This window comes from Mustelus asterias, chromosome 13 (assembly GCF_964213995.1).
Source record: "Mustelus asterias chromosome 13, sMusAst1.hap1.1, whole genome shotgun sequence".
NCBI lineage: Eukaryota > Metazoa > Chordata > Chondrichthyes > Carcharhiniformes > Triakidae > Mustelus > Mustelus asterias.
The window spans coordinates 108,361,311-108,381,873 of NC_135813.1; the positions used below are offsets into that span (position 1 = coordinate 108,361,311).

The 20,563-nt window shown below is 44.7% G+C and overlaps 1 protein-coding gene across 1 annotated transcript in view; it reads left to right on the forward strand.

The window, feature by feature from the left end:
- Positions 1–19,633, forward strand: part of cfap251 (cilia and flagella associated protein 251) — an 81,416-nt gene extending 61,783 nt beyond the window's left edge. The window contains 4 exon segments of the mRNA XM_078227536.1: positions 2,843–2,986; positions 3,754–3,982; positions 13,266–13,367; positions 19,596–19,633. Of these exon segments, the coding sequence (XP_078083662.1) occupies positions 2,843–2,986; positions 3,754–3,982; positions 13,266–13,367; positions 19,596–19,633 (513 nt within the window).
- Positions 19,634–20,563: the final 930 nt, after the last annotated feature.

Here is a 20,563-nt window from a genome sequence, read left to right on the forward strand (position 1 = left end):
TCTTGTCCTATTATCATCTCTTTTTGTCTTCCATATTCATCCCTTTTGTCATTTAATCTCTCTTGCCTTCCACACTATCATTGACTTTCCTCTTTGTTCTATCCCCCCTCTCTCCCTGTCTTGCTGAAAAATTGTTACATTGCGAAGCACTCCCCATTTTATGAAGGCTCACTGACCTGAAACATTGGGTGGAATTTAATGGTTCCCCAGAGAGGGGCTGGGAAGTCTGGGGGCTATACATTTGGGCAGGAAGGTGCTGGGTGGAGAACCATTTTGCCTTCACACTGATTAAGTCCAGGGCCTAGGATGGTTGAAGAATTACCTTCTTGCCCAGAGACCAATTGAGGCCCTTAAGTGGCCACTTAAGGGCTTGTATTCAACCTGTGGCAGGTGGGGATCATGCCATGTGAAATAAAAATTGCTTGTTGGCTGTTAGGGTTGTCCGACCGATTTGTGCAGCCTGTGCCCAATGGAGAGACTACTAGTGGTAAAGGCTGACCAGACTCCTGTATGACCTATAAATTGAAACCCCCTCCCACCCTCATTGGGAATATGTTCATGGTTGGGATTTAATCTCTCAGGGAATTAAGGGATATGCAGAGTGGGCAGAAAAGTGAAGTTGAAGCACAATAGTGGCCATGATCCTATTGAATAGTGGAGCAGGCACAACAGGCCACATGGTCTCCTCCTACTCCTGTGTTCTCCCTGACTGGCCCCAGTGATTTTGCTTCATCTACCCTTTCTTCAGGGCTCCAGTGATGGATCTACAGCCTGGGTCTAATGAAATACTGTCAGTGGTCACTGCACCTGGTGGTGTTTCAGGTACTGGAGAGCCGCTGGCCTCTGGCCAATTGCTCTTGGATGTGGGACATCCACCCTGAAGATACCAAAGAACTCATCACCAAGCCTAATTGGCATTAAATCAGGTCAGTGAGGGGTCCTAAAATGGCCATGGTAGGGTTGTCACTGGCTCTCCAGCTGGAACCATTAGATTTTACCTATTAGCTCTGTTACTCTCTCCACAGATTTTACCAGACCTGCTGAGTATTTCCATCTTTTTCTGTTTTTTATTCCAGATTTGCAGCGTCCACAGTATTGGACTTTGCTCTTGTACAGTACTGACATGTTTCACCATCTGAATTTTGAACTTACAGGGTACTTCCAAAAGGCTGATTCTTTGAGCAAGAATTATTCTATTGATGTAGAGTAAAAGTTTGCAGGTATCTGTATATTAACATAAAAGACAGCTATCTCAGTGTTTCATGACTTGGAACCGATAAGAGAGGTTTGTTGTATCTAAACAATCTCTCTGAGAATTAATGAGTCGTAAATTCTGTCACAGTCGCTATGTTTATCCACACCTACACCTTCACTCCACCAACTCCTCAAAATAAATTTAATTGAACTCAGCAAAATAACTCCTGGTGTTCAAATTTCTTCTGAACGTTGGGTTTTTGTGGCAGACTGCCTTGAAAAATGCAGTTCACATTTGATACACTGAGAAATGATTTGGTTTCGGCCTTGCTGAGCCTAAACATTTCTAAAAGGTGCCACTGCAAATTTGGGGCTATGCTAAATATTTTTATGGATTCAGTTTCACTGGTTTCTTCCATAAGCAGATCCAGAGAGTACCTTAACTCCCTAAAATCTAGTAATCTTATGACCCAGGACCACAGCACCAACATATACTCAGTGCCGTCATTTTCTATGTGCAATAGTGAGTGTTTCTCCAAGCTTTTGAGAAGTAGAACTGCTCAGCACTCAGGTGAAGCACACTGATTTCTGACCTGTTTTATCTTTAACATGGGGGTATTTGTCATCTTCCTGTTATTCCTACCAGCCTTCCGTAGCTGAACTCGGAATATGTATTTCTGTCTTTTCTGGGCAGGACGTTGGCAGATTGACCTCTGACTTCCTTCCTGTATCAAAGTTGACTAGTACTGCTGCAATAAAGCCAGCTAATGCTAGCAGTGGATTTGTCCAAGGTCTGCTGTCCCACAGACTGTTCTTTCGATACATCAGTTACTATAGCATGCTAGAAAATCTGTGTGTGTTAAAGATCTATCTGTTTAACTCAATCTGATGAGGATAATGTTTTTGATGTCGGAACTATTCTATTCAAGGCAACTCATTGAGATAATCTCCTATTGTCTAAATGACTGCAACTTTTTTCTTTGTGCAAAATATGATAAATTATGTTTATAATATTAAATTATGATAAACATAATTTAAACCAAAAGTCTCTCCTGGCTACAAAGCTAAGAAAATACCTTGCATATATATATATAAAACATATTTCATATCTTCAGTGCATCCCGAGATATAATCACTTTTATTGAGGTATGTTTTATATAGGGAGCAGCCAGTATGCGAACAGCAGTCAGGTAAATACCCAGTTGATCTGTATCTTTTTTTGGTGATAAAAGTTTGAGGGTAAACGTTAACCAGAACACTAAAAGAAAATTCCATTTTTTTTCAAACTACTGTTATTAGTTATTTTATGTCCACCTGAATAAACATAATGGACAGCTATATTTAGTGCTCCCAGTTTGTTGAGCCACAGTAATGTGCACAGTCCGGCCATTGAATAGATGTTGCCATAGATTACTGTATTTGTGCCATATTAACATAATTTCCATCTCTGCCACTTCAACATGTTTTGTTCATAGGCTCACCCAAGTGAGAAATATAGCAAACTCTTACTCAGCATTGGGATGCCACCTGCAATTCAATTTAGATCAAAAAGTATGAAGAAAATGCAATTACATATACTATATTGGTTTCCAGTCAGACTTTCTTTTGGTTCCAATCAATTAATATTTTGTTTTGATGCCCTATAAAGGAGATGGAGAACTATTTCTACTATTCGCAGCTGCGTTTTCAACATGTCAGTTCAATGGAAACCAGGGGGGTGTCAACTCATATTCCAATACAGGAAATTCCATTTGTGATGAGAGCACTGGGATTCTACCCTACCGAGAAAGAGGTACATTGTATATGATCACGTCTGCAAAAGTAGCTCACTTTTGCTAATAGGGGCTGGTGTACAATTCCTTAATAAATATGGCATTGAAGGCAGCCTTCCATTTTGAGAGATGATGGTATGCGCTGTGGTGGTTGACTTGATGTTAAACAGTGCCTGTTGTGGCTCAGTCTCCACTGCATAAACACAATATACATGAATCTATCTTACATGATGTTATGCAGGTAGAGTTAAGACTAAATGAATTTCTCAGGTCAAGCAGTATTAAAGGATGGGAGAAAAGTAGATGTGACCATGAGACATCCCTGATGCTTGAGGCTGAGGGGGGGAAAGCATAGTTTAGCGTGGGGGGAAAAGCTAGAACAGGCTTACAGAGAATACAGCAGATGAAAAAAGATGGTTAAAGTTTGAGACATAAGGGAAGGTAGAGAACAGTTAGAAATTGAGAATGCAGGAAAAGGTAAAGCAAGATAAAAGTCTTGAGGTGTAGAAGGTAGAACAAAGTTAGAAATCAGGGTGAAGAAGTGATAAAGGGCTTTCAGCCTACTTAGGTAATAAACTGATAAATTTATTCTTCACCCTGGACGCTTTATTAATGCAAGACAGTGGCTTTGAAGCCAAGGTCCTGACCCCACTGATGGCTGGAGCAGATCTTGACTACCAGACTAAGGCCTGCATTGCAATATTGAGAAAAGGAACAAATGCATTGGGAGTAAGTTTCCATTAAATTGATTGTATCATTTGGTAATTTTGAATGCTTTCATCTCCAGATCGAAGACATACTGAATGAGGTGAAGTTCAGTCAATATGTGGATACCGGAAAATATGTGACACACATTGATCTCGGCGAATTCATTAAACTGTATATAAACTATCGACCGGCTTTTGGCATAACTGCTTCTGAGCTGCAGCATACATTTGATGTTCTTGGCTATGACAATGAGAATGGAGAAAAAGCAATTAACTTAGGAAAATTACTGCAACTATTGCAAAATGGAGGTGAGTCAAATGCCGAAGTGTAAATGTAATGTGTGTAAAACAGATCATTAAAATGTAAAACATTGGACATTACCACATGCTGTTTTGGGAACTTACTTCATGCAAATTGGCTGCCACGTTACAATAGCTACATTTCACAAGTATTTACTGGCTGTAAAACGTTAGAGATGTGATCATGAAAGGTGCTATACAAATGCAACTCTTTATTTCTCTGTTATTTAGAAATGAATATATTAATACAAGTGTAGAGAAGAAATGAGCGAGTACACAGCAATAAATCTATTTCTTATATAAACTGAGTACTAAGGCACCATGTGCTATGGGCCAAATGCTGGCAAGTGGGATTAGGTGCATCAGTGTAGATTTGATGGGCTGAAGGGCCTCTTCTGCACTGTAGGATTCTGTGATTCATGTAAAACCACACGGTAATGACATTCTTCCCCCCATGTTTTTATTTCTAATTTTCTCATTGTTTCTAAAGACTTAAGCTAAGATACATTTAAATTTGTGGGAGCCTTATGGTATCTCATCCAAGTAGACATTGTTTGCAGGTGAATCTAATAAGTGAGTACAGTATTCCACTCTGGAACTTCTTGAATGCTGAATTTAATTCTGCCTTTTTCAACATCCATGCAAGGCTTTTTGTTTAATTCTTTTGTGGGATGTGAGCATTGCTGGAAAAGCTTGCATTTATTGCCCATCTCTACATATCCCAATTGCTCTTGAGAAGGTGAGCTGTCGCTTTGAACCGCTTTAGTGTATCTGGTGTTAGTTAGGGAGAGAGTTCCAAGATTTTGACCCAGCGACAGTAAAGGAACAGCGATAGATTTTCAAGTTAGGATGGTGTGTCAAATTTCTGTAGATATTGTGAGGATGTCATTGAACCCAGCTTTGAGTCTTCTCCTGTCCTGAAGCATGAGAGAAATCATTTTCTCACCAGATGTTCTTTGGATAATTCCAGAAGAGTTGCTAGATATCGAATAGGAGCAGGTTCTCCTGCTAATTTTTTACACTTTCCCTCCTCCAAAGATACTAAGCTATTTGCAGCATTACCATCCCAACTGAGATTAACTGATTCTGGACAGCTGAATTTCTAAAAAGGAACAAAAATAAGAAATGCTGGAAAATCTCATCAGGTCTGACAACATCTGTCAAGAGAGAACAGAACCAACATTTCAAGCCTGGATGATCCTTCATCAGAGCTGTCAGAGAGTTATTTAGACTCAAAATGTTAGCTCTATTCTCTCTCCACAGATATTGTCAGACCTGCTGAGATTTTCCAGCATTTTCTGTTTTTGTTTCAGATCCCAGCATCCGCAGTAATTTGCTTTTGTTCCAAAAAGAAACCTTAATTTGTGCATCAGTTTGGCTCAGTGGTAGCACTCTTGATTTTGTCAGAAAGCTTTGGGATCAAGCCTCACTCTATGACCTGGGCACATAATTTGGAGTGACCTTCACTGAGGGGTGCAATGTTGTTGGAAGTGTTATCAAAGAACAAAGAAAATTACAGCATAGGAACAGGTCCTTTGGCTCTCCAAGCCTGCACCGACCATGCTGCTCGACTTAACTAAAACCCCCTACGCTTCCGGGGACCATATCCCTCTATTCCCATCTCATTCATGTACTTGTCAAGACACCCCTTAAAAGTCACTACCTCCCCCGGCAACGCGTTCCAGGCACCCACCACTCTGTGTAAAAAATCTGCCTCGTACATCTCTTTTAAAACTTGCCCCTCGCACCTTAAACCTATGCCCCCTAGTAATTGACTCTTCCACCCTGGGAAAAAGCTTCTGACTATCCATTCTGTCCATGCCTCTCATAATCTTGTAGACTTCTATCAGGTCTCCCCTCAACCTTCGTCGCTCCAAAAGAGCGACGGAGGTTGTATCCTTCAAAAGAGACCATCTGCCTGTTCCTGAAGTTGAGACTGGCATCAATGATCCCATGATCCTTTGAGAAAAGAGAAGAATAACCTTTTGGCCTCCTAGCTAATGTTCCTCCTTGAAGAAATAGAACTAAAATCTAGATTAACATTCATCTCATTACTGTTTGAGATTTTGCATGTTTATAACGGTTGCTCCCATTATATACAAAGGAAAGATAGAAAATGACCATCTGGTCTATAAAGCCCGAACTGGACATGGTGCAGATACATGCGTTATCAACCGATTCCCTAGACGATGAATGCTTTGGTATTCTATTCTGGACGATGACTCTCTGTGAACATACATTCTTCCTATTATCTAACCTAACTGTTTGTTATATTTTGTACACATTTAAAAATCACAACTGCAGTGTTCTTCAAATAAATTAATTACATGTGAAGTGCTTTGAGATTTTACAAAGTGACATCAGGATGTGCTATTTAATACACACCTTTCTTTCTCATTTGTATAATTGAGTACTGAACTGTGCACTTATTAATGGAACCATCAGGAGTGCCATCATTTTTGTTTTTAATTCTACACTGTACTCTATTCCTGAGTAGAGTCACTGAAAACAAGGTGGGCACAGTACCACTCTTTTTTTAATGTGGGTGTCACTGGGGTGGTACAGTGGTTAGCACTGCTGCCTCACAGCGCCAGGGACCTGGGTTCAATTCCAGCCTCGGGTCACTGTCTGTGTGGAGTTTGCACATTCTCCCCGTGTCTGCGTGGGTTTCCTCCGGGTGCTCCGGTTTCCTCCTACAGTCCAAAGATGTGTGGGTTAGGTTGATTGGCCATGCTAAATTGCCCCTTAGAGTCAGGGGACTAGCTAGGTAAATATGTGGGGTTACGGGGTTAGGGCCTGGGTGGGATTGTGGTCAGTGCAGACTCGATGGGCCGAATAGAGTCATAGAGGTTTACAACATGGAAACAGGCCCTTCGGCCCAACTTGTCCATGCCACCCTTTTTTTTTAAACCCCTAAGCTAATCCCAATTGCCCGCATTTGGCCCATATCCCTCTATACCCATCGTACCCATGTAACTATCTAAATGTTTTTTAAAAGATAAAATTGTACCCGCCTCTGGCAGCTTGTTCCAGACACTCACCACCCTCTGTATGAAATAATTGTCCCTCTGGACACTTTTGCATCTCTCCCCTCACACCTTAAACCTATGCCCTCTAGTTTTAGACTCCCCTACCTTTGGGAAAAGATATTGACTATCTACCTTGTCTATGCCTCTCATTATTTTATAGACCTCTATAAGGTCACCCCTCAGCCTCCTACGCTCCGGAGAGAAAAGTCCCAGTCTATTCAGCCTCTCCTTATAACTCAATCCACCAAGTCCCGGTAGCATCCTCGTAAATCTTTCTAGTTTAATAATATCCCTTCTATAATAGGGTGACCAGAATTGCACACAGTATTCCAAGTGTGGCCTTACCAATGTCTTGTACAACTTCAACAAGACGTCCCAACTCCTGTATTCAATGTTCTAACTGATGAAACCAAGTATGCCGAATGCCTTCTTCACCACTCTGTCCACCTGTGACTCCACTTTCAAGGAGCTATGAACATGTACCCCTAGATCTCTTTGTTCTGTAACTCTCCCCAATGCCCTACCATTAACTGAGTAAGTCCTGCCCTGGTTCAATCTACCAAAATGCATCACCTCGCATTTGTCTAAATTAAACTCCATCTGCCATTCATCAGCCCACTGGCCCAATTAATCAAGATCCCGTTGCAATTGGAGATAACTTTCCTCACTGTCCACTATGCCACCAATCTTGGTGTCATCTGCAAACTTACTAACCATGCCCCCTATATTCTCATCCAAATCATTATTAGAGTTTTATTATTAACATTTTATTATTAAAATCATATTAGAGTTTTTCGAGGAGGTTACCAGTAAAGTGGATGAAGGGAAGGCAGTGGATGTTGTCTACATGGACTTCAGTAAGGCCTTTGACAAGGTCCCGCATGGGAGGTTAGTTAGGAAGGTTCAGTTGCTAGGTATACATGGAGGGGTAGTAAATTGGATTAGACATTGGCTCAATGGAAGAAGCCAGAGAGTGGTAGTGGAGGATTGCTTCTCTGAGTGGAGGCCTGTGACTAGTGGTGTGCCACAGGGATCAGTGCTGGGTCCATTGTTGTTTGTCATCTATATCAATGATCTGGATGATAATATGGTAAATTGGATCAGCAAATTTGCTGATGATACAAAGATTGGAGGTGTAGTGGACAGTGAGGAAGGTTTTCAAAGCTTGCAGAGGGATTTGGACCAGCTAGAAAAATGGGCTGAAAAATGGCAGATGGAGTTTAATGCAGACAAGTGTGAGGTATTGCACTTTGGAAGGACAAACCAAGGGAGAACATACAAGGTAAATGGTAGGACACTGAAGAGTGCAGTAGAACAGAGGGATCTGGGAATACAGATACATAATTCCCTAAAAGTGGTGTCACAGGTAGATCGGGTCGTAAAGAGTGCTTTTGGTACATTGGCCTTTATAAATCAAAGTATTGAGTACAAGAGTTGGAATGTTATGGTGAGGTTGTATAAGACATTGGTGGGGCCAAATTTAGAGTATTGTGTGCAGTTTTGGTCACCTAATTACAGGAAGGATATTAATAAGTTTGAAAGAGTGCAGAGAAGGTTTACAAGGATGTTGCCGGGACTTGAGAAACTGAGTTACAGAGAAAGGTTGAATAGGTTAGGACTTTATTCCCTGGAGTGTAGAAGAATGAGGTGAGATTTGATAGAGGTGTATAAAATTATGATGGGTATAGATAGAGTGAATGCAAGCAGGCTTTTTCCACTGAGGCTAGGGGAGAAAAAAACTAGAGGACATGGGTTAAGGGTGATGGGGGAAAAGTTTAAAGGGAATATTAGGTGGGAGTGTGGAATGAGCTGCCAGATGAAGTGGTGAATGCGGGCTCACTTTTAACATTTACGAAAAACTTGGACAGGTACATGGATGAGAGGGGTGTGGAGGGATATGGTCCAGGTGCAGGTCAGCGGGACTAGGCAGAAAAATGGTTCGGCACAGCCAAGAAGGGCCAAAAGGCATGTTTCTGTGCTGTAATGTTCTATGGTTCTCTATTAATATAAATGACAAATAACAGTGGGCCCAGCACTGATCCCTGAGGCACACCGCTGGTCACAGGCCTCCAGTTTGAAAAACAACTCTCCACAACCACCCTCTGGCTTCTGTCAAGAAGCCAATTTTGTATCCAATTAGATACCTCACCCTGGATCCCGTGAGATTTAACTTTATGCAACAACCTACCATGCGGTACCTTGTCAAAGGCCTAGCTAAAGTCCATGTAGACAACATCAACTGCACTGCCCTCATCTACCTTCTTGGTTACCCCTTCAAAAAACTCCATTCAATTTTGAGATATGATTTTCCACTCACAAAGCCATGCTGACTGTCCCTAATCAGTCCTTGCGTCTCTAAATGCCTGTAGATTCTGTCTCTCAAAATACCTTCCAACAATTTACCCACCACAGATGTGAGGCTCACTGGCCTGTAGTTCCCAGGCTTTTCCCTGCAGCCCTTTTTAAACAAAGGCACAACATTTGCCACTCTCCAATCTTCAGGCACCTCACCTGTGACTATCGATGATTCAAATATCTTGGCTAGGGGACCCACAATTTCCTCCCTAGCCTCCCACAACGTCCTGGGATACACTTCATCAGGTCCCGGGGATTTATCTACCTTGATGCGCTTTAAGACTTCCAGCACCTCCTTCTCTGTAATATATACACTCCTCAAGACATCACTATTTATTTCCCCAAGTTCCCTAACATCCATGCTTTTCTCAACAGTAAATACTGATGAGAAATATTCATTTAGGATCTCACCCATCTCTTGTGGATCCGCACATAGATGACCTTGTTGATCCTTAAGAAGCCCTACTCTCTCCTTTGTTACTCTTTTGCCCTTTACGTATTTGTAGAAGCTCTTTGGATTCTCCTTTGCCTTATGGCCGCCTTCTGTACTGTAGGGATTCTATAAGGTGAGCATTTGTTGCCCACCCCTGATTGAGAGGTTAAGAGTCAATCACATTGCTGTAGGTCTTAAGTCACATGTAGATTCCAACTAGGTAATGATGGGAGATTTCCTTCTCTAAGGGACATTAGTGAACCAGGTGGATTTATACAACAATTAGTAGTTGTTGCAGTAGCGTGGCCCTTTATACAGGGGAGCATTTCCCGAGGGCCTCATGATGGCAGGATGCTGAGCCAATCGGCAGGAGGGATGTACAGTAGCATCACCACCGGTCCCTCAAAAGATTATACTGGCACTGGTCAAGACCGTGCAAGTCTCAGCTAAACACAAAGCTGTGGACATACCACCCAGCATCAAAAAAGACCCTGTATTATCAAAAATAAAAAGGATGGTCATGCAAGGGTATGAGAAGTCAGAGTTGCTGAAACCCTACCAAAGTAAAAGGATAGAAATAACCTGTGAATACGGGGTGTTACTGTGCAAGGGCTAGAGTTTTGGTCCCACCTCAGGGGAGACAACTCCTGTTACAAGAACTGCACAACTTTCATCCAGGTCATGAAGGCCTAGCAAGGAGTTATGTGCAGTGGCCGGGCATTGACAAAGAAATAGAAGAGATGGTTCGTCAATGTCCTATTTGCAAAGCTCAACAGACTTTACCACCACCGGTGAATTTGCATCCAAAGGAGTGGCTTAACCAACCATGGGCAAGGCTAGATGTTGATTTTGCTGGGCCATTTATGGGTCATAAATTACTATTATTAGTAGACACACACTCCAAGTGGTTATATATGCAGTTGCTGAAGTCCATGGCAATCATTGACAAGTTAAAGAAGATCATTACTATTCATGGCATTCCAGAAGTGGCTGTGTTGCAAAAGGGATATCACTTATGGTGGAAGAATTCCCAAAATTTCTCAAGTCTAATGGCATTTGCCATGTGAGGTTGGCATCTTACCACCGAGCATCAAATAGGCTGACAGAGCGAGCAGTACAAACATTTAAGTCATCAATAAAAGAACAGGTGAGCAGGTCCCTTCCTTTACATCAAGCCAGTTTTCTATTAGATAACACCACCCCAAATGTGACCACAGGGATCATGCCAGCTGAGTTACTGAATTCATATGCCATTTAAGAACACGATTGGACAGGATATTCCCAAATTTGACAGGGAGGGTGGCGGCTAGGCAAGCCTCTCAGAAGGAAAATCATGATTCAGGAAGGAAAAACGTGTTTAAAGTGGAGGATGGTGTCATGGTTAAAGATTTTGCAGCAGACCTGTCATGGGTGGCTGGTAAAATTGTGGAGAGAAAACAGGACTGGTCTCCTACATCGTGGAAATACAAGGCTGTCGGCTCAGGAAACATGTAGACCATCAAGGAGAGCAGCAATGGACACGGGATCAACAGGCGGCCCCTGCAGATAGTTCGAGGATGCCAGGGCTGGTTACTGGGATTTCAGTGGAGAATGTGGGACCGTAGCAATTGATGGTTGTGGTGACTGAGGAGCCAGAAGCTGCCGAAGGGTTACTAGATTCTGGATTAATGAGACTGTCTTTTTCGTCTGTCCCCTCTGACTCCTTAAATTTAAAAGAGCCTACCACCAAACCGAGGTGTTCCACCAGACTCCAGAAGTCTCTGGGCCAATTAAACCGTTGAGTTCTCCAGTGGTTTTTTTTTCCTGTTACCCTTCTTAATTGAAGCCTATTGTGTGCCTTACTAATCCTGTTGTTTGCTCCTCCACAGGTGTATTTCGAATTTTAGAGTTTTAATTATTAGTCACAAGTAGGCTTACATTAACACTGCAATGAAGTTACGGGGAGAATGTGTAAACTCCACACAGACAGTGACCCAAGCCAAGAATTGAACCTTGGTCCCTGGCGCTGTGAGGCAGCAGTGCTAACCACTGTGCCACCGTGCTGCCCGATAGGGGGAAGGAGTGTTGTGGCACGACCATTTTAGGGAGGGGGGCGTTTCCCGAGGGCCACGTGATTGGTCCGGACCCTATGGATTGTTATAGTGGGAAGCTGAGCCAATTGGCACCACGGCGCGTACCATGGGTCGAGGAGGGACTCACAGTTGGAGCCAGGAAGTCGAGTCGAGCAGTTGTATTGCAACTTAGTCTGACCTTATTGTATATATTATTCTTATTGTTTGGCAATAAAGCTTTTGTTCATTCAAGCCACGTCAAGTCGCCCTCAGTCTATTACAGTTGTAATGGTCAAAAGATTGATTTTCAATTCCAGATTTACGAATTAAACTTAAATCCCACCAGCTGAAATGCAGGAGGTTTTCTCTTATAGTCTTGCATGAAAATTTAGGCTGATTTGTTAACAATGATGCATGTGAAATTTCTATGGTAATCCATTAGATGGAGCTATGCGTGTACAGTCACAGTTGATATTTTTGATTTTGTGCAGGGAGAATAGAAAGTTAGAAAGTAGACAGGCACACATCACACACAAAAAACAAAAACTACTTTCTATTAACCAGGTTCCTCTGTTCACAAAAGACAAAAGTATAAATTCATCATTGTTTCAGATGTATAAAATGGTCGCAAACATGTGAAAAGCGGTTAGAGGGGAAGAGCGTACAAAGGAGGAGAGAAAAGAATTCAGATGTATAAAATAAGTGAACAGTTACAAACCTTTTCAGAAATGTGTGGATTTGGATGCACACACATTTAAGTACAGTTCGTGCCTTGTACAAAGGCAACAATGTCAATGGTAAAAGCTGAGCACTCTCCAGCAGCAGAGATATCAACGGTTAGGTAGGTCACCTGGGTTCAGTGTGAAATGGTACAAAGATTCACTGCATGGCTGCCTTTCCCAACTTGGCATTTACTTTTATTTCTACTTTGTTGTTAAGTTGCCTGTAGAGTTGTTGGAAAGTGCAATAATAAGAACAAAAAGATGAGGGTCTTATGCAGTGTTCCAGCTCAAAACTAATGAAATTCAATGAATAGTTACTATAGTAGCTGGTTCGCAAAGTCAGTCAGTTATGGTCAAAGAAATGCAAAGGTCGTTCACAATACTCAATAGATTTTTAAAAATAAGAATCCAACTCACTAATTGTGAAAGCAATTAGTGGGAATGGTTTAGTAATTCAACATTTATCAATTACTTTAATTATTAAAAGCATTATAAGTGCCACGGAGTCCCATCTCTTCTATATAATTATCAAATGTGTTGAAAATACAAAGATAAAAATTCCATTTGAAAACTTACCAAAATAATTAAAATGATAAGAAAAACAATGTGTTTTATGAACTGGTTGTTGATCTGGAGGTGCTTCTTGTGTTTCTTTCGAGCATTCTATAAAATCCTGCTCTCCTTTGTTTTGTCTTGTTTTAGGTGAATGCATGGCTGAGGAAGAGGTCGCAGAGTGTCTTTCCACACTACTAGGCTTGAATCCAGAGGGAGGAAGTTCTGAATTGATCTCCTTTGATGCCACAAGTACTATATATACATGTTTAGATAACTTAAACTTCTCCTTTGTCCTTAAATTAATTTAGATGGTTTAATTGTAAGAATGTTTGCTATAGGCTTTCTAGTCAGTTGAATATTCAAATACTACTTGATAAATGCTGTGTTGACAAGGATCATTTGAAACTACAAGCTCTTGGGAGAGGGAAAGCATGGGAGAAGGCCTCATTTTTATTTAATGTGCTTGATATTGAGTCAGTGCTTATTTAAACCATTTAAACTTAATTGTGTAGGAGGTTAAATGTCAGCTTCTCAATGATGGGATGAAAATTGGGGATTAAGTTGGCACTGGATTAAAGACTAAGGGGGCAATCTTACCTGCTTGTCCCGCTGGTTGATCGGTGTAGCAAGCCAGTAAGATTGAGAAAGAGGTGAAAAATCGAAGTTGTGCCTGCTTTTTTGCCTCTCGCGATCTTACTAGTCCTGTTTTGCTGGCGAAATCAGCTTTGTGCCCTTCATTACTTAAATTAAATATTATTAATGAGTCCTGGACGCTATCGTCCGGGCTCACTTGCCTATATCTGTTCACCAGTCAAGGTTCTCACCGGCGAGGATCACGTATGGTTCCCATCAATGGAAACCAGACGTGATGGCCTCGCTGGTGGGAATAGAAACCACTGAAGCCCCATGGATGGTCGGGGGCAATGCCTCTTGTGCAGTGCCACCCTGACACTGCCCATTCATTCTGACTCGGAATAATTTCAACTTTTACTTGAGTTTCAGGCAATGTTGTTGACTTAACAGTGATTAAACTCCTTTAAGAGAGAACTCCATTGATTGTGAAACATTAATACTTACTAAGAACATGAATGTTGCTGTATAAATGTAAGCTGCTCTTCTTTTTCTTGTTATCCTGCCCACTACCAGAGATATGGATGCCTCATATTTAATGCTACTTGAAATTTGGCATTTAGTATTGATGCACCATCAATCAAGCAAAGACTAGTTTGTATGCAAGAACAAGTAGGCTTTTATTAGCAAAAGACTTGGAGCACACCCATGCCGATGAACTGGTCCAGAGACTGAGGCAGGGGGTGGGAAGCAGTCACCTTTATACCTGGACCAGGGGGGGGAGGAGTCCCGGGCAGGGCTGGCAGGGACGTGTCCAGGCATGTCACACACACACACACACACACACACAGGCAATAAGCTAACAGTGGTTTACCACATTCACCCCCTGTTTTTAAAAAAGGGTCCGGCGGGGGTGAGGTGGGTGGAACGATATTTACAGAATTACAAATTTAGTCTCTCTGGGGGCTTGATCTGCCGCTGTGACCACCGTAGTGCCGGTTGTGGTGTCGGTTCTGGTGGCCGCGGTGTTGGTTCAGGTGCCAGGCCGTAGTCGCTCGAATCGTCTGTAGTCCCTTCCGATTGTCGGGTGCGTGGTGGCGGCTCCTGAGGCTCAGGCGTGCTGTATACGGGGGTTGGGGGTGTGGGGTTGTGGGTCATAGTGGTCCCTGGGGCACCTGCGGGTGCCAGGTCTCGAATAGAGACCGTGTCCTCCTGCCCGTCGAGGTACGCCACATAGGCGTATTGGGGGTTGGCGTGGAGGAGTTGGACCCTTTCGACCAGGGGGTCCGACTTATGGGTCTTCACGTCCTTCCGGAGCAGGACAGGGCCTGGGGACGTCAGCCACGACGGTAGTGAGGTCCCCGAGGAGGACTTTCTGGGGAAAACAAACATTCTTTCATGAGGGATAGCATTGGTAGCTGTGCAAAGGAGTGATCTAATCGAGTGTAGTGCATCAGGGAGGACCTCTTGCCAGCGGGTGACTGGATGACCTTTAGATCTCAGAGCTAGTAAAACGGCCTTCCAGACTGTCGCGTTCTCCCTCTCTACCTGTCCGTTCCCCCTGGGGTTGTAACTGGTGGTCCTACTCAAGGCTATGCCTTTGGAGAGCAGGTACTGTCGCAGCTCATCACTCATAAAGGAGGATCCCCGGTCGCTATGGATATAGCTAGGGAAACCGAACAGGGTGAAGAGGCTGTGCAGGGCCCTGACGACCGTTGCCGAGGTCATATCCGGGCAGGGAATAGCGAAGGGGAAACGTGAATATTCGTCAATGACGTTGAGGAAGTATATGTTGCGGTCAGAAGAGGGGAGGGGGCCCTTGAAGTCGACGCTTAGGCATTCGAAAGGGCGGGTGGCTTTTATGAGATGTGCTCTGTCTGGCCGATAGAAGTGCAACTTCCACTCTGCGCAGATCTGGCAGTGTCTGGTTATAGACCTGACTTCCTCAATGGAGTAGGGCAGGTTACGGGCTTTAATGAAGTGAAAAAACCTGGTGACCCCCGGGTGGCAGAGGTCGTTGTGGAGAGTCTGCAATTGGTCTATTTGTGCGCTGGCACATATTCCCCGGGACAGGGTGTCTGGGGGCTCATTGAGCTTCCCGGGCCGGTATAAGATGTCGTAATTGTAGGTGGAAAGCTCGATTCTCCACCTCAATATTTTATCATTTTTGATCTTGCCCCGCTGTGTGTTATTAAACATGAATGCAACTGACCGTTGGTCCGTGAGTAGGGTGAATCGTTTACCAGCTAAGTAGTGGTGCCAGTGCCGTACAGCTTCCACTATGGCTTGGGCCTCCTTTTCGACAGAGGAGTGTTGAATTTTAGGGCCTTGGAGGGTTCGTGAGAAGAAGGCCACGGGTCTGCCCGCCTGGTTAACGGTGGCGGGTAGGGTGAAGTCAGACACATCGCTCTCCACCTGGAATGGGATGCATCGTGACCTTCGTGATGTCCGCTTTGATGCGGTCGAAGGCCAGGCAGGCCTCTGCTGTCAGGGAAAAAGAGGTGGATTTGATAAGCGGACTGGCTTTATCCGCATAATTGGGGACCCACTGAGCGTAATACGAGAAGAAGCCCAGGCATCTCCTCAGTGCTTTTAGGCTGGTGGGGAGGGAGAGTTTCAGGAGGGGACGCGTGCGGTCGGGATCGGGACCGATGACCCCGTTTTCCACAACACAACCAAGGATGGCGAGGCGGTGTGTGCGGAATATGCACTTCTCCTTATTGTAGGTCAGATTTAGGAGTGTGGCATTGTGGAGGAATTTGTGGAGGTTGGCGTCGTGGTCCTGCTGATCATGGCCGCAGATGGTGACGTCTTCCAGGTGCGGGAAGGTGGCCCGCAGCCCGTTCTGGTCTACCATTCAGTCCATCTCATGCTGGAAAACCGAGACCCCGTTGGTGACGCCAAAGGGGACTCTAAGGAAGTGATAGAGGCGGCCATCCGCCTCGAAGGCAGTATATTGGTGGTCCTCCGGGCGGATAGGGAGCTGGTGGTATGCAGATTTTAAGTCGATGGTGGAGAAGTCGATGGTGGATAGAGCCGTGAAGAAGGCCTATAGTGTGTTGGCGTTCATTAACAGGGGGTTTGAGTTTAAGAGCCGTGGGGTTATGCTGCAACTGTACAGGACCTTGGTGAGACCACATTTGGAATATTGTGTGCAGTTCTGGTCACCTCACTACAAGAAGGATGTGGAGACACTGGAAAGAGTGCAAAGGAGATTTACCAGGATGCTGCCTGGTTTGGAGGGTAGGTCTTATGAGGAAAGGTTGAGGGAACTTGGGCTTTTCTCTTTGGAGCGGAGGAGGTTGAGAGGAGACTTGATAGAGGTTTATAAGATGATGAGGGGGATAGATAGAGTGAACGTTCAAAGACTATTTCCTCGGATGAATGGAGCGGTAACTAGGGGGCATAACCATAGGGTTCATGGTGAGAGATATAGGAAGGATGTCCGAGGTAGGTTTTTTACTCAGAGAGTGGTTGGGGTGTGGAATGGACAGCCTGCAGGGATAGTGGAGTCAGAAACTTTAGGAACATTTAAGGAGCTATTGGATAGGCACATGGAGTACTTCGGGATGATAGGGAGGAAATAGCTTGATCTGGGTTTCAGACAAAGCTCGGCACAACATCGTGGGCCGAAGGGCCTGTTCTGTGCTGTACTGTTCTATGTTCTATCTATGTTCTAACACCTGATATTGCACAATCTGATTAACCATGTCAGATATGCGGGGAAGGGGGTACGCATCCAGCTGCGTGTATCAGTTAATGGTCTGACTGTTTCTCCCCAGTTTTAACAACTACTACTTGGCCTCAATGATCCCCTCCCCGAGGAGCTGTTGCACTTCGGACCTGATAAAAGCTCTGTCTCCAGCACTGTACCGTCTGCTCTTGGTGGCGATGGGCTTGCAATCGGGGGTGAGATTTTCAAACAGTGAAGGAGGGGCGACTCTAAGGGTCGAGAGGCTGCAGGTGGTGTGCGGTGGGCGATCTAAGAACTGCTGATTGCAAACGGAAAGCGGGGGAAAAGGCCCATTTTACTCCATGGTGATGCTCTTAAGGTGACTCAGGAAATCTAGCCCCAGGAGTACTGCAGCGCAGAGGTGTGGCAGCACGAGGAGCCTGAAATATTTGTACACTGTGCCCCGTACAGTCAGGGTCGCCACGCAGTACCTGAGGACATCCACCGAGTGGGACTTTGAAGCCATGGAGATCGTTTGCTTCACTGGCAGTACTGAAAGGGCGTAGCGACTCACTGTGTTAGGGTGAATAAAGCTCTCCGTACTCCCACAGTCAAATAAACAGTTCATAATGCGACCGTTTACCTCGATGTCCATCATGGACTGGTCCAGTGTAATCGAAGCCACCGTTGGATTTTGCGGGTAGTCGCACGTGGCTGATGGCGTCCAAGATGGCAGCCCACACGTGGCTGATGGCGTCCAAGATGGTGGCCCGCACGTGGCTGGTGGCGTCCAAGATGGCGGCCCGCACAGCTCACACGCGGCTCCTGGTGTCCAAGATGGCGGCCCCCGCGGGTCGCACGCGGCGCTCCTGGGCTTGGTGGTCGATTTCGCTCTGCATACCTTCACGTAATAGCCCTTCTTTCCACATCCGGAGCAGATCGCATCCTTCGCAGGGCAGCGTTGTCGGGGGTGCTTCCCCAGGCCGCAGAAGTAGCACTTCGGGCCTCTGGAGACTGCCGCAGCGGTCGGGTCATTGGTGGAATGTGGCGTGGCGTAGGCCTGCGGCCTCCCGAATACAGAGGTGGCGGCGGCCGCGGTGTCCAAGATGCGCCCCCGTGGTCGGGGGTGTAGGCCTCGAGATTACGGAAAACCACCTCTAACGAGTCGGCAAGTGCCACAATCTTTTGTAGGTCAAGCCCACCCTGTTCCAGCAGTCGTCGTCGGATATAGTTTGACCTGATACCCGTGACATAGGCATCTCTGATTAAGTCCTCAGTGTTTTGGGCGGCTGTTACGGCCTTGCAGTTGCAGGCCCTGCCAAGTGCTCGCAACGCACGCAGGAATTGATCGCCCGATTCTCCTGGCTGTTGTCTGCGAGTAGCCAGAAGATGTCTGGCATAGATTTCATTAGACTGTTTGTTGTACTGGCCTTTTAAAAGTTCGATCGCATCCTTGTAAGTTTCAGTGTCTCTAATCATCGAGAAGACTTGATCGCTTACCCGGGCGTGGAGCACGTGTAGCTTGTCGGTTTCAGTCCGGACGACGGAGGAGGAGGTGAGGAAAGTTTCGAAACAGCGCAGCCAGTGATCGAAGCTGTTGGAGGCTCCTCCAGCTTGAGCGTCCAGTTCTAGTTTATCGGGTTTTAGTATCTGCTCCATCCCAAAACCTTTGCTAATAAAATTGATGCACCGTCAATCAAGCAAAGACTAGTTTGTATGCAAGAACAAATAGGCTTTTATTAGCAAAAGACTTGGAGCACACCCATGCTGATGAACTGGTCCAGAGACTGAGGCAGGGGGTGGGGAGCAGTCACCTTTATACCTGGACCGTGGGGGGGTGGGGGGGAGCAGTCACCTTTATACCTGGACCGGGGGGGGGGAGGAGTCCTGGGCAGGGACGTGTCCAGGCATGTCACACACACCGGCAATAAGCTAACAGTGGTTTACCACAAGTATGACAAATAATTTATCTTAAACTTGTCTGAGAACGTAAACTCTTGCCGAAAACCACCTTTGGTGCTCGTGGCTGGGATTCTCCGGTGCTGCTGAAAGTGAATGGAGTTTTGGTTGGTACACCAAATTCTTTGTTCTCACTTGCAGTGGGGCGGGCACCGACGAGATCAGAGAACCCTGCCCTTAATCTGTAATTATTACTCTTGCTTTTTTGATAAAGCTACTCTGAATGTTAGCTATCATCATTTAATTGTTATTTTGATTCTTTGTATGTTGTACAGTTTACAAACTCAAAATCTTTGAGAAGCATCTTTATTAAATCAATGCATTTGAACTGTTCCAAAAAAGTAACACCTTAAATTTATAAGATGTCTTTATGTAGTAAAATGCCCCACTGAACAAAATTTGACACTAAGTCACATAAGGAGACACTAGGGCAGATGACCAAAAGCTTGGTCAAAGAGGTAGATTATAGGAGCATTTTTTTCCAATTCCTTTTTAGGATCTGGCTGGGCCATCCCTAATTGTCCTTAAGAACATGGTGGTGTGCTATCCCCTTGAACTGCTGCAGTCCACATGGTGTAGTTACACTCACAGTGCTTTTAGGGAGTGAGCTCCAGGATTTTGACCCAGCGACAGTGAAGGAGCATTCTAAAGGATGCAAGAGGAAGTTAAATAGTTTTATGGAGGGAATTCCAGAGTTTAGGAATTGGCAACTGAAAATGTGGCTGCTCATGATGGAGCAATTTGAAATCAGGGATGATCAAGATGGCAGAATTGGAGGAACAGATGGTTACAGAGCTGAAGGAGGTTACATCATGGAGGGATTTGAAAACAAGGATGTGAATTTTAGAATAGAGATGTGGTAAGAACAAAGAACAATACAGCACAGGAACAGGCCCTTCGGCCCTCCAAGCCCACGCCGCTCCCTGGTCCAAACTAGACCATTCTTTTGTATCCCTCCATTCCCACTCCGTTCATGTGGCTATCTAGATAAGTCTTAAACGTTCCCAGTGTGTCCGCCTCCACCACCTTCTGTGTAAAATACGTCCTTCTGATATCCGTGTTAAACCTCCCCTCCCTCACCTTGAACCTATGACCCCTCGTGAACGTCACCACCGACCTGGGAAAAAGCTTCCCACCATTCACCCTATCTATGCCTTTCATAATTTTATACACCTCTATTAGGTCACCCCTCATCCTCCATCTTTCCAGTGAGAACAACCCCAGTTTTCCCAATCTCTCCTCA